Here is a 15,123-nt window from a genome sequence, read left to right as displayed (position 1 = left end):
AGGAAGAAAAATATGACAGCACAGACAGATATAGAAACCCTATTAGACCCATAGGTTAAAAAAAGCCAAATAGGATAAACACAACCAAATTTTGGCATTAAAATACAGATATGATTAATAAATAATGACATTTTTAAGAATAAATAAAGCTGATTTATTCTTCACTTATTATAATCCTGAATAAGTAAAGATCGTTTCACCTTCAGTGGAATCAAACAGTAGTAGCACACAGGGTATTTACACCATTTGTACTGGAATGAAACCAACACAATGCCAGGATGCCATTATGAAAGATGTATTCTTCTCTATGAAACTTGATCTCCAGCTTTTAGACTTACGCAATGGTCTTCCACCACAGCTAAACGCAGGGACACGGGAACACCAGTGCTGTGCACATATCAAGCCTGTAAACAGCACTTTCAGCCCACTGAGTGAAGCAGAACAATGTGTGTCTGGCCAAATGAAGTTTAGTTACGCTTTCTCACAAAGGCAAAAGACTGACTCACTTAATAGTCGTGGGCACCACCTAGCCCCGAGAGGTAACACGAGGCTCGATCCTGACGACTGGATGGCACTGTCTGGGGAAAGACTACCGGGGCAAGTGTGTCACCGGAGCTTATGTGCTAGAAAAACAATGGGACAGACAGTAGGACAATTTTAAAGATGGGCAAATTATTGCCATTAAGAATGTTTTGTTTGTTCAGTGGAGAGCTTTCATACAAAAGTCAAAAAGTGAATGGAGCTTGTTTCCCTAAAATAGAATAGAAGAAAAGGCAAATGCATACAACTGTATCTTTTCTACAAACACACCCAGCACCCTTTGAACAAGTATTGTAATTCACATAGTTAATTTTCAACTGCATGCAGAAAAGACATTCCTGCAAACATTAAGTGGTTTGTGATAACAGTGAAACCACATACTTTGTCTACTCAGTAACACAAAACATGCGCTAGCTTGTAGTTATTATTCTCCTTCAATAGGAGGTAATGATTAGATTTTTTTTTTATTATTTTAATGATGGGTGCATACGCACAAAAGTATAGACTACCCTGGATTTTAAAATATGAAATATTATTTCTGAGTTATTTTCACCTTCTTTTTTACAAAATGCACAGAGACCCCGTCTGCACTTCATGTGAGTCATCGTGGCAGATGCAGATGGACTGATTTTGAGAGGCAGTAGTCATGGTGAGAGCAGACAACTCTGGAGAGGATCCTCAGTTTTTGGATCAGCGGCCGTGGCACGCCTAAGGCCCAGGCGGAAGGACCTGAAAAACCAGCTGCCTGAGATTATTACTCTCAGCGAGGAGCAGCGAGCGAGCAAGCGTGGAGCCTCCTCCTCCTCCTCCTCCTCCTCACTCTCCTCCTCCTCTTCACATAAACACTCTGATTCCCACACACAAACACACACAGAGGAATCCCTGCTTGTTTTTAAACAGTTTTGTCCTTTGTTTTTATCTGCCTCACCTGTTTTTACCTTTGGGACTGTCACTTTAGCGGCACCCAGGATTTATTGTTCCTCTTTTGGAGTAGCTAATACACTCTTCTACTCACTCTCCAGACCTGCCGTGACTGTCAGCCCTCCACCGGTGGACTATGCCCCCTTCAGTCAGCTGAGGGAGGGGGCTCTGTGCTGCTCAGGCTCATCTAGAGAAGGCTTGGGCAGAAATCAAAGAGGAGACGGTTAGGTAAGTCCCAAGGCTAGTTACTGCTTATGACTCCTTTCCCTTGCTAGACTTAAAATTTCCATCTAAACTTTGTCAGTTGTGGAGTTGTTTATATATATGTGTGTGTGTGTGTGTGTGTGTGTGTGTGTGTGTGTGTGTGTGTGTGTGTGTGTGTGTGTGTGTGTGTGTGTGCACTGTAATTGTATGTGTGCGTGTATGTGTGTGTGTGTGTGTGTGTGTGTGTGTGTGTGTGTGTGTGTGTGTGTGTGTGTGTGTTTAAGAGAGAGTGAACGTGGGTTCCCCCGGACAACATGGTGAGACGGCAGGTGAGTCTCAGGTGAAAGGGAATAGCTCGCATTCCAAAGGGCTCTCAGATTTATTAATCTACTGTTACTGTTGAACTAGTGGAAGGACAGCGGTTTATGTCTGAGTGAGGAAGATTCTATTTCAGTTCCCATCACTATTTGCCTGTGTATCTCTTATGGATAAGTGACTGTTTGATGGAACAGCTGCACTTATCATTTCATCAGTTGCCACTACGTTGTAGGAAAATACGCCTGCTTTTTGAATATTACTGCTACGCTAACTCAAAGCTTCAAACAGTGTCGGTTTGCATGTAATGTAAGAGGAATGATGGTGATGTCTCTTTTCATTTTTGACACTTTTGTCTGTGTAGTTCCATGATTACATGGGTCACCTGTCCTTTTACTCCTCTTCATTCATTAAGTCAGGCTACTGTCATTCTTTTAAAGATTACTGACTGTTTACATACCAGCTGCACCTAAACTGCATAAGTAAAAATTAGGCTGAAATTACCGCTTGGATCACTGTAAAATGTCACTGGGATATTGGCTAGTTTATACAATATGTTAGCTAAAGTGATATGTTTTTCCTTTTTGATCATCTAGTTATTGGCATAGGTGTTTTTGTTTAGAGTTTTGACATAAAGACACAAGAGACAAAGAGACAGATGAAAAAAAAGAGAAATCGCAACCTCCAAAGCATCAAAAACATCAAAGCATACTAGTGTGCATAAGTGCAATAAACAAGCTATTCCCTCTATCAAGGTTTCATAATATGATATTAAGTCATTTTAATGATGACAGTATTCCTTTTAAAAGTTTATTAAGCCACCAGACTCAGTGATCGCCACAACCCAACCCTGCCTGGGAGGTCAGAATGAAGTGGCCATTTTCCAATGAAAAAAAGATAATCTTCTGGCTGGCTCGGTAGATGATAAGATTGTAGGTTCTTTTGTTATCAATTTCAATTCTGATAAGCATTATTTGAAAATAGGTGAGTCTTAGAAAGCATACTGTACTGTACAAACTAGCAAGGAAAGTTTTAGATTAAAACAAAGACAAAAACAAAGAGAGTCTCATTTTGCACCTCATACTAAGCTATGAAGTATTTCAGGATGTTAAACTTACATTCATTATCAAATGGTAGTTAAGAACTGTTGGAGAACACTACTGGAGCGGACTGAAGTGGTAATGTTCGATAATGTAATGCAATTAGAGGGGCAACTCAAATGGAAACCCCATTGCAGTATAACTAATACTGACACCACATCAGTATTAGTCATGTAATTTGGTATACAGTAAAAGCATTTGTCCCATTATTTCATTATAATAGTCATGAGGAACCAGAATATCCCAACTCAGCATTCAGTCTCATCCATATCTGACTATTTCAGCTGGACTCACTCTGTGATGTGAATGCGACGACCATGTTCATGTTTGAGGAATGATAAACTAATTCCATTGGCAAAAATATCGGTGAACACCTCCCACTTTTTTCCAGTGTTTTGTATCAGAACAGACACTCATCAGTCCGTTTCAAACTCAGCCACTTTAGACAATGACTGGATCGATCAAGGCCCCTATAAAAAGCACTGACACAAATACTGGGACGTTTGTGACTTTTCACCACAGCACTTTTATTTTTGTTGCCTTTCAATAAATATCCATTTTTCATGCTTTTCGTATCAGCGGAAACAATACATTGTGAGCTATGAGGGTGTTGTTCAAACCTACTGTACTCTACCCTCAATGACGAATTAGTTTTGTTCGGTCCTATTTCATTTGAAAAATCATACTTTTTCTAACTGAGTTTGGTATTTGGATAACAGTTGCGCTTTAAAATCTACACTTTTGCCCATCATGATTTGTAGATATTTCAGGGAGAAAGAACATTTAATACTTTCAGTACTACATGTCAAGTTTATTGATAAAGTCCAAACATAACAGTACTTCTGCTGTGATTTGTCTCTGCCAAAACTCACTCTCACACTATTAGCTGAAATACAGTTGTGATATATTTTTTTTAATTTGCTAGTTTTTTAAATCTCTGATGTCACTGTGTCATTTACATCAACAACGGGCCACTGTACCCAGTGCCAAAGACTGTCAGTGCTGCTGCAAATCTCTTGGTGACCGATTGCGGTCAAGAAAAGTCATAGTTAAATCCTTCATTAATGTGACATCTGGAAAAAAAGTGGTATGGGACGTTTACGTCTGACGTGACATATGACCTCTGTGATTTGAATTCACACTGCATGCCTGCTCTTCCAGGCGAAGCTGAGCCAATAGCTCCACCTGTGTCTTATTAACCTGCTTCAAATTGACTGCTCAAATATTGACTCCAACCGTCATTTGACGAAGGTCGAACACTGAATGTCTTTATGAACGCGTGTGCAGGAGACTGTGTGGCTCTTAATGTGTGGACAAAAACGTGCGGAGAGGAAAAAGCTGAGGCGGTTACAAACTTTGTCTGGTTTTTCCTCATATGAAAAAGAGGAAGCTCAATTGTTCCTGTTCTGTTTTGAGAATCCACTTTCTGAACAGACCAATAAATGATTTGTTTACTGAGGGTGGAAGAAAGGATATTGAATGTGCAGTGTAGGCAAATAGCTGCGATCTGTAGAACAACAAACAAACTATTATTACAGTGAAGAAGATAGTGACGTCAGAGCAAAGTAATCTGATTATTTGTAGTTACAAATTCCTTTGCCTCCAAAAAGTATAGCTAAATTTTAGCTATTAGTTTAGTTCCACTCAGTTCCAATAAAGTTTATCCTCTGTAACTGCGTCATGGATGAAGGAAAGGAGATCAAATTGCACACTGCGCTCAATATTGACTCCCACACAAGAAGTAAAATCATGCTGTCATGCTCACAATATACATAAAATGAGCTCAAATGAACGATTTAATATATAAAGTCACAGTTACCACACTAATCGCCTCTCTGAGATGTGAAATTAGAGAATTAAAGTGTTGATTGATAGAAAGCGTTTCAAGTAAACACATATAAAGTCTATAATATCCTAGAAGTGTACAATAATGCAACAAATGAATATCCAATATATCTGACTTTGTGGTCAGCACTGTTAACAGTAAGAATATCCTGGGCTCAGATCTGCATTTTTCTGTGCAGGGTTTCATGTTAATATTGGTCTCTACCAATTCTTTCTCACATTTAGAACTTATTACCTGCCATTGTTGTTGACAAAGCCATTGGTCTTTACTGGCTGTCACATTTGAATTTCCTCAATAAATTTCCCTTCCCTCACTGCGACAACAAAGAATGTGTCCCAACGGTTTTCTTTCTCTAATTCAGTAGCTGACTAACTAAAGGTTAATGATGTTACTGTATTTGGTTAGTATGCAAGTTAGCTATTGACTCAAAAACCACAGAGCCTGTCTTTCTTAAAGCAATTCATGAACTGGTGGAGTGATATTATACAACACTCGATTTTCAATGTTGGATTTTCTCAGAGGTCAGTGCATCTATACAAGTGTTTTCTTTTGGCTGGTTGTGCAAATTTAGAGTCTCCATCTTCATCTCAGTCAACTTTCACATACTGCAGTTTTTTGTTTTACTGTTTTTTATGTGGGGGGAACCTAGTTTCTGTGAAGGTTTGTGCTAGAAAGCATAGATGCCCACCTAAAATCTAGGAGAGGTTGCCTCCAGCGGAAACCTTTTGTATGTAAAAATGTACTTAGTCAGTAAAGGGTTACCATTTTCTTTTTACCAAATCCTTAAAAGGAACAGCTTTCACGCTAGTTTATGTTCACTTTTGGCCAAGTGTGGTATGTGTTATTAAGGCGGCGCAAAGAGGCGCAAGGTGTTTGAGTTCTAGGAAGTCCGGTTGAAGTCATTCAAGTTGAAGTCAAGTTGTGAACTGGCTGTAGGATGGTGCTCACCATGGTTACGTAATGGAGTACGAGAATCCTGGTGTTAACTGTTGGTGTATGTACCATCAAGTAGCCGGTGATTTTCTAACCAGTGTAGTTTAGTCAAAGAATCAATGAAATATTTAGTTCAGCATTGTTACCTAGTTACAACAAGTGTGTGCTCCTGCAGCAGTTTGATATTGACAGATAGTGGAGGTTTTAAAACCCAAGCGGTGAAAACAAATCTTCCTCCAGGGACAATAAAGAATATCTATCAATCTTTTGCTCACTCCAATCATGCCCTCACCTCTGTTTGACAAAAGCTGGTCCAAATAATGCCTGGCAGAATTGCATTGTCCCTGCCAAGACCATTTTTGTTTGGAGATAGCAGCGATGCCCCACTGCTGTGACTACAATGCAGCACAAATAACCTGAACTGAGCAGCTAGGGTTAAACTCAAACTCATGTTGTTGGATTGATACAGTTAAAAGTGAGCTTCCCAGGTTAGTTTCCAGCTGACTTCAGATGATGTATATTGAAGTACAAAATAGTTTTTCCTCATGGGATAGCATGTTCTTTCTTCTGTCCATATATCACTAAGCGTTTGGCAGTAAGGTGTTTAAAGTAATGATAAAAACTTTTCAAGTAACAAGGTAATTTCTCTAACATGATCATATACTGTATATGTTTTTGTTATAAGAAGAAAACAGTTATCTATCTTCAAATTAACTGTACAATCCTGTATTGTGCTGGTTGTATTGGTTTTTGCTGCCATAACTAAAAATCTGTCTGTGACCTGAAGCAAAATGTCAAAAATGAAACTTTTCTTATCCTACATTATTAACCTGCTTGAGCTAAATATATCTTTGATCGGCCTCATCAGCCCCATTACACTGTGAACAATATATATCTTGTGCACTTGAATGTATCAGCACAAGGGTAGTCCATCTCGTATGTACGTAATAAAATCAGGTCTGTTTTATGAGGTAAAATGATATCCTAACATGTCTCTTTTTTTTGTATTTAATGTTCAAAGGCTTTAGTTAGCCTATTAAACCTAAAATCTTTATATATTCATATTTACTGTACATTTAAAAAACTGACTGTGTCGTCAAATTCAGGTAAAAAGTACACATCATTTAACGCCATATGGTCCACATTGTACAAAGCCCTTTAAGGCCAATTTTTGCTTTTAGATTTTAGCCTATATAAATAAAATTGGTTACATAGCCTTGCCAAGATCAACTGCATACTGTATTCTCCACCATGTTACCAAAGCAGTGGTGTTAGCAACCTTATACAGTAAATGTTCACTTAGCCATTTATCAGAAGCTGTCTCCTCTGCAAACAGCAGACATGACGTATGTCATTACTAATCTCTATGTCTGATATTATGTCAACACGGGGAGAGCTGGTGGTGCAATATTTGCTGTAAAGCTGTAAGCCGGATAAGACATACAGTACACATGAGTATTGAGTGTATGCATTTGTAAATGGTCCTTTCACATTGCTCCCAGCATACACATACACAGTTCATAGATGAAATGTAAATTTTTATGCTCCGTTAATGGTTAAGGCTATGTACACAAGCCACTGTATTTGTCCACACATAATATGTGGAAACACAATATCCTGATAATCATTCAAAAAGGAGCCTGGAAGACTAATCTCATCTCATAACCTGTGTGACCTGAAGTGGTTAAAACCAAAAAGTCTTTTTTTAAGTAGTTGAGGTGAAACTTAACTTGTTCGACACTTTGTGGAATATACTTATTCATTTTCTTGCCAAGAGTTAGATGAGCAGATCGATACCACGCTCATGTCCGTATGGTAAATACTGTATGTAGCTGGTTAGCTTAGTTTAGCATAAATACTGGAAACAGCTAGCTTGGCTCTTTCTGAAGGTAGCAAAATCCACCTACAAGCACCTATGAAGCTGCCCCAGTAGTTCCTTCCTCAGGCAAATAAATAGTCTAACACATAAACTGTCATTTTTATACTATGGTTTTGTTTGGGTTGAACAAGTGAGATACAACGAGGCTACATGTCATGCTAACCAGCTGCTGGCTCCAGCCTCATTTAACTTCAAACTACTTCAATCGTAAGTCGCGGTATCTGTGGGAGAAAATAATTAGGCCACTGTGTGTGTGAAAGAGAGAAGAGAAAAGTGTGTCAGTGTGTCTTTCAGCAGCCAGCTGTTCTTCCCACCTTTTCATTTACCATCAGAGGCTTTTTGTTACAGCACCAGCTACATACCTGGACTGTAACAGTGAGGTTTGTAACATATTATTCCAACTAGCGTTTTTGTGTGTGAACTCATTCAGAAATACAAATACAGAGCTACTGTACGTCCATCTTTTTTTTTTTTTCTTTTTTTTTTTGTCAATCAGTGGTTTATAACATTCATAATGTTGAGCGGTAACTTCACAGGTTGTGATGCTATGGACCTGAAGGTTTTGCATGCTTTATTGAGAATTTGAATGTAATCAATGGAGCAGTCAATCTAACTCAGAGAAGAAAGACAGCGAGGGATGGGTTTTGTGTGTGTATGTGTCTGGGGCTGCTCTTCCGTGTGCCAGGGTTTTCAGCTTTTTATAGCCAATGCAAATTTTGTCCGCTTGAAGCACCTGTTCTGACTGTGCTGCTGTGCTTCACTCCCAGCAAACACAGTGCAACGTTGTCCCAACATATTTTGTAATTGTAACAATTTTTTAACGCAAAGCCTCGTCTTCTTCCATAATATATAATCGAAACGTTTGGTTACCAAATGAGACATCCACTGTGGAGGACCACAAGTGTCACAGAAGTAGTAATACAACATTTCATTGATTAAATACTAATTGTACAACAACAACGTGCATTAATAAATTTGTTTACAAACTAATTTATTGATCTATGAATAAACAAAGTAATTAATTATTTGATATTTTAATGGGCAATAAAAAGAGGAATTATAAAAAGAAATTACAAATGAAATATTGATCCATCAATAAATAGTTCAAATTAAAACGGGGTTTACAAAAAACAGCCATAAACCAATTAATAAGCACGTCCTTTAAAAATCATTACTGAATTCATAAACAAATAATTAAATTTAAACATCTTTATGACAATGCAGTTTAAAAAGAGAAATTAGTAACTGGATTCACAAATTGAATTAAGAATACATATCTTAATCAGGCATTGAAAAGGGCAATTCCCTTTTCACCATTTGCATTTCCATTTCCACGCTGCTTTTCCTTTTCCTATTAGCCATTCATTTTGCTTAGTCATTAATCTTCTCCTTTTAGCCTCTCCATTAAGCCTTTCTGTGAAACTTGCTAAACCTTTTGCTAAAACAAAATAAAACAATGCAAATTAGACATGGAATGTAACAATCTAAGATTGGCTATCACCTGGCATGTCATATGCAGGTCCTCCATAATCCACCACTGTTGCAAAGCTTGTCATTTCTCTTTTCAGGATTAGTCACTGAAGCTGTTAAATGAGTAATGAAAGTAATGCAAGGAAAGTAATGAAAATGAAGAAACACAAAAAGATACCTGGCCACTTATTTCAGAATTCAATAAGAATTACAAAACTTCTGACTAAATGATAGTGAAACCGTATTTCTTTATATTCTAGTGGGACTAATCAGGTGATATAATTAGTGATGATCGCAATGATGGGATCGCAAAGGATGTTTTTCCGATTAATAACCATGTGTGAGTCACACTTGAAGTACTCAGTGAGCTAATTATCCACTGTCTGCTCTACGTCACACTATGTGAAAAGAGGATGAGGAACTCTCATGATGGTGTTTGTATGGTTCTAGTGCGGTAGAAGTGGAAACTGAAGTATCAGTGACAATTCTAAAACAAAGGCTGGGTGGAAATTGCTGCAATAAATCTACATGTAGTCATAATTTATTGTTTTTTTTCTATGAATCTCAAAAACAAAGTGACCGCAGGTATACTTATTTTATGTGTTTTTGCATGAGTTTCCATCTCTTAGCATGCAAAGCCATATTATCCATACTCAAGGGAAGTATCAGTTACAGGGACAGCCCTGACCTACACCTCTGTGCAGGTTGTTTCCTGAACAGTATCAGCGATCCTCCTAAATGACAGAGGATCTCCGCCTGACACATAACAACTGCAACACAATAGATTAGATGTAGATCAAGATTACAACATCTGAGAAAATGCCTCGCTCATGAGTCAATATGAGTCCTGATCAAGAGAACATAAATCGCATCAATACAATGTTTTATTAGGCTGTGTATGGCACGATAAAGTTCCATTATAGGCAGTAGATATATTTTTAGGTAAAACTTTTAAAACAAATCACCCGTTTATAGTTTTGTTTTTAAATAAATGGTTAAATAATTCCCTAAACCAGCCGAGCGATGTGAGCTTCCGCAAACGTTACTCAAACAGGAGTAAAAAGTGCATTTGGTGGGGACTATTTTCATCCATGGATGAATACACATTTGGTCCGTTAATGAGTATTTATCAGAATGGTGTTTGTGGGATACAGTGAACTACAGTGCCCATGTTCATGGTAATGAAAGACCATGTGACCCACTGCAACAGTATGGCTCATTGATGTGTTTTTTAAAGGAACAGTTCAACATTTTTTGGGAAATGCGCTTATTTTCTTTTACTTTTTGTTGTTTTTTAATTAATTTTTTTTTTGAAAATAATGGAGATTTATGTCACAGAGAAATAAACTCAATCACGCTTTGAATACACACACAATATTTGTTAGAAGGATCAATTAATCCTTGGTTTTGGTCTTTTCATGGGATTTGTTGAGAATAAGAATTATATAGAATATCACCAGACTTCTCCTTTTACCTACATCACATTTAAGGAAAGAAATGATGGGCCATTTGAAACATGGCCCATCATTTACTGGAGTAATTCAAACAACTCTTCAACAATAAGATCATGATTTGTTGGGGTGTGTGTATGTCTGCAGGAGGAGGGGGAAATGCCCCCAAAACAAGAACTGTAGCACTGTAACACACTTGTCTGAACAGTGTGCCCAGGTCTTTCCTGCCTCCCATCTGTCTGATGATACACCTATAAAAACGTTTTGATAAAGCTTTACCACACATGACTATATTGTATGAGTGTTATTGTTACTTGTACATTGTATGAGTGTACAGTATGAGCTGTACTTAAAAGATCTTAATGCTAGCTGTGATTTGTCCAGTCCCGTGGTAGTGAAGTCAGCACAGGTCAGTGCTTCATACTTGATGTTCTGGTGAGCATCCTCAGCCATGTCGGTTCTATAAAATATTAACCATCTATCTACTGTGCAACTCTCTGTGCAACACAATTTAAGACTTATGTTGCACAGATATTTTTGTCTTCAAGTCACATATTCTGTCTATTTCTATTTTTGTTTTCCTTTTTAATCTGTAGGATGACTCTGCAAAAACTAGTCTGCCCTTGTTTTTAAACTTTATCCTCACATTATGTAAAGGCAGTGCTGTTCAGTCAAGGTTTCACTGAGGATTTAGTTGACTAAAGTGATTTCTATTTTTGTCCCTCTAGGTTATTGCTGAAAATGCAAGCTTCAACTGTCTCACCTGTGACCAACACTTCACTGCCTTCAAATACAACCACCACCACAAAGTCCAGAGACCAAATACTCATCCAGAGTAAGGATATCTCATGTGTCCCACGTTTTGTCCTCCTATGTGGCATATTGACATGGCACACCCTTGTGAATTAGGTGTTTGTTGCGGATACCATCCACAGAGCACAAAAATATTATATAAGCCAAACCTCATTAATAACAACCTGGTGCATCATGCAGTCTAACCCAGATGGCTCGTACGGGAGTGGCACCCATGTATTTATTAGGAAATATTTGCCGCGTTCTCTTTGCCTGTGAGTGATGCCGTTGCTGAGCCACCACGCACTGCTTCTGGAGGATACACAAAATAAGTTGCACCATGAGGAGCAGAGGGAATGTGTAAAATGTAAAAATGCAAATTTTAGAAGACTGAAAAAAAAGCTTTCAACGTGTTGATGTCTCTTCCTCCTCTCATTGTGTCTCTCAGGTTCTGGGGCTATGATCGCTGTCATTGTCATAGGTATTATCATCATTCTCGCCATTTTACTGATCATCCTGAAGACATACAACAGGTAAGGCCACATTCCTGTTAGACAGGACAATTCCTGCATTCTGAATCTCACGGGCCGTGAAGCCACAATCATGCTATTTTTATCTTCTTCAAGAAGGACTAGACACCTGCTTCTGCTGCTTTTCATCTCTTTATGAGGCTCTGTATGTGAAATTATATAGACTAATAAAGACAATCATCCATATGATCGTATTCAGACTTCCAATATCACAATGATTCCCAAACTTTTTTGTTTGGGACCTTTTAAAATGACATAATGTCACAAGCTCTTGTACGGATCACAAGCAGTTGAACCTAAGAGGGCCATTCCCCTCTTAGACTGTTTAGTTTGAGGAGTTTAGAGAAAAGTCAGAGGTCTGTGTAGCTGTTATATTTCTTTTGACTTATCTTTTTAAAAAAATCATTTTCCGACCCCTCTAATTTATCTTATGACCCCTTGGGTTGTTCTGACCGGCAAGTTGGACACCACTGACCCACAATGTTTGAAAGTTCATGTCTCTAAACCTTGGGCACGTCCAAGAAAGTCTGAGAGCAGTGCAGGTGCTCCCAGTCTGCGCTTGTCGCAAAGTAGTTAGATATTTTATTTAAGTCAAAGTGGCAACAGACAATGTGAAAATATTCCTTTGAAAATATAAAGGAATTGATTTTTTATTTAAATAAAAGTCCAGAAGTATTTACAGCAAAATGTACTTAAAATATCAAAAGTAAAAGTACTCTTTAGTTAGCAGAATAACCCCTGTCAGTTTATTGTTGTATTACTGAATTATTATTTTTTGAATCATAAATGTGTAAGATGCAGTGTATTTAGTCGCTGGTCATAGTTTGAGCTGATTACAATTACTTTTTTATATTCTGTTAGTTAGTTTGATTCATAACAATTCATCACATATTATAAAATGATATGTCTTGTGTGTAAAGTTTTAATCTGAAAAGTAACTGGAAATTATAGCAAACTACAAGTAAATGTTGGGGGGTTAAAAAGTACAATATTTCCCTCTAAAATGAAGTGGACTTGAAGCGTTATGTATCACAAAATGGATTTTTGGTTCAAGTACCTCAAAACTGTATTTAGGTGCAGCTAGTGTAAGTAAATGTACTTAGTAATGTTCTGCCACTGTCATCCTGGGTGTTGGGACCCCCCAAGGGGTTGTTTCATAAATCGGAGGGGTACACAAGATTATTAAAGGGATAGCTGAGAATCAAAAACACACATCTATTTCTTCCACACAAAATTACTTTTATTTTTTCTGACTTTTCCATAATAATTGTTTTGTAAATTACTGGATAGTTTTACTCTTTCAGGCCTCTGTAAATTATTCAAATTAAGCAGTTCAAGAATCGAAAATAACTTGGATAAACTGCAAACAACTCACAGACGTACTGAACTTGTTATAAGAGGTCACATACAGACTTTGCTTCACTTTAGGGGAACACAACCCACAAAGTATATTGGTACAGTTTATTCACAGTTTACACTAAAACAGACAGTTTGTCTTCTTTTTCGCTCTTTATTGTCAATTTTTGGATGACCGATGTGTTTGGTATCTCTGGTTCTGTACTAATACCATTATCTTTGTAATTTATAAATGGAATAATAGGCCTACTAGCAAAACTAGATTAGTAGGCAGCCAAATATTTAAATAACTGTTGAAAGCAGAAACAGTTACTGAACATTACATGCCAATTCTCTATATAATGGCCTACTAGACGGTAATGTACTGATGTGAGAGTTGTTTTAACATCATGGCCTCGTTGTTGCCAGGCGGACACATGCATCCAGAGTCCTGGGAGCCAGCGGTGGCTCCAAACCTCGTCCGAAGATGTCCCAGTCCACAGTTCAGAGCAGCATGCCGCTGAGCACCATGGGAGTCAACTCTGTGTCTGGCCACATTGCCAATTCAAACCCTGCCCCAGAGAACGGCTTCCAGCTGCCCAGGTTGGAACTGAACAGCGGGGAGGGAATCCACATCGAGCAGCACAGTTCCACCAGCGGATCCACTGAGGTCACCATGCGTGGCACTCCATCATTAGGAAACACATAGCACCAAGACTGTGGTTTAGTCTCACAACAGGTATTGACTGATGGCTTGTCTTCATCCGTGCCCACATACTGTGTGCTGACTGAATCCTGTGGAAACTCAATCCGTGACGTTCGTGTTGTCACCGTCAATCTCCACCAATTGAGTCACTGCTGATGTCTACATGGACAACAACATGTCCTTTTGTTGTACAAAAACACACATTATGAACAAAATGGTACCAGACATAGACAGAACGGATGGCATGAAGGATGTTGCATGACGGAAAACAGACTTTCTTGTGAAGAGTTGCTTTTTGGCTACAGTCAGTGTTCAGAGTATAGACGCCATAAGTTTCTCACTGTTTGTACTCGTTGATGTTCCATCACCACTAATAAAATGAAGAAAATGATGTGTAGTAAAGACTGTAATGGCTTGAAAATGTTAGTCTTAAGTGTGTACATTTCTGTATTAAGGAGAACGACGTAGGTTCATGAGTAACTGTAGAATTAGTATAGTAAAGACAAAGACAGTATGATAGAAGATAACTCAGTGTGTGAAGGTTACGTTTGATTAAAGACACGTTGATATTGCAGATTTATTTTCTACCGACAACATTCCTTACTAAATTGTGTTCACCTAGCATCATACTGTCTTTGTCTTCTGCCCACAGATTCTCTCAGATTAGTTTTTGTTTAAGAAATCTAAAAAATGTCAATGGATTTTTTTTTTATCATGTAGAGTGAAGAGACCACAGATATTTTGTGAAACATCTGGATGTCAGCCTAACACGCTGATGTGAATCCTTTTTAATTTGAAACCAAAGGATTTTGCACTTTATTTTCGTTGCTCCCTGTATTTGTATTGTTTGTGGTGCTTAATGAAATGAAAGAGATGAAAATAAAATTTAATATTTCTAAATATGGCTGACCTGTTTGTAATTTGTACAGTGGAAAGGAAGATATAAAACGGAGAATGAAGTCTAAGTTTATGCTGTAAAGCTCTCAAAGGCAAAGAGTAGACAAGGAGAAAAGAAAAGGAAATGAAAAAGAAAAGAAAATGTATTTTTGAATAAGTTATAGCGCCCTCAACCGGTAGCTTTTCGTCCTACAATTTCGAAAA

At 38.0% G+C, this 15,123-nt stretch overlaps 1 protein-coding gene across 1 annotated transcript; it reads left to right on the top strand.

Annotated features, from left to right (window-relative positions):
• The first annotated feature begins 1,411 nt into the window (after positions 1-1,411).
• LOC120795734 (non-compact myelin associated protein) lies at positions 1,412-14,877 on the top strand. Its single transcript, XM_040137860.1, has 4 exons — positions 1,412-1,689; positions 11,388-11,494; positions 11,900-11,984; positions 13,746-14,877. Exons 2-4 carry the CDS (start codon positions 11,401-11,403, stop codon positions 14,023-14,025), a joined length of 459 nt encoding a protein of 152 aa, XP_039993794.1. The 5' UTR covers positions 1,412-1,689; positions 11,388-11,400; the 3' UTR covers positions 14,026-14,877.
• Positions 14,878-15,123: the final 246 nt, after the last annotated feature.

This window comes from Xiphias gladius, chromosome 10 (genome assembly GCF_016859285.1).
Source record: "Xiphias gladius isolate SHS-SW01 ecotype Sanya breed wild chromosome 10, ASM1685928v1, whole genome shotgun sequence".
NCBI classification, from domain to species: Eukaryota; Metazoa; Chordata; class Actinopteri; order Istiophoriformes; family Xiphiidae; genus Xiphias; species Xiphias gladius.
This window is presented reverse-complemented; position numbering and strand designations above follow the sequence as displayed.

Coding starts and splice junctions, on each gene's coding strand:
- LOC120795734 (XM_040137860.1), top strand. CDS start 11,401: ATGCAAGCTTCAACTGTCTCACCTGTGACCAACACTTCACTGCCTTCA. Junction 11,495..11,899: donor AGACCAAATACTCATCCAGA/GTAAGGATATCT, acceptor TGTGTCTCTCAG/GTTCTGGGGCTATGATCGCT. Junction 11,985..13,745: donor ATCCTGAAGACATACAACAG/GTAAGGCCACAT, acceptor CGTTGTTGCCAG/GCGGACACATGCATCCAGAG.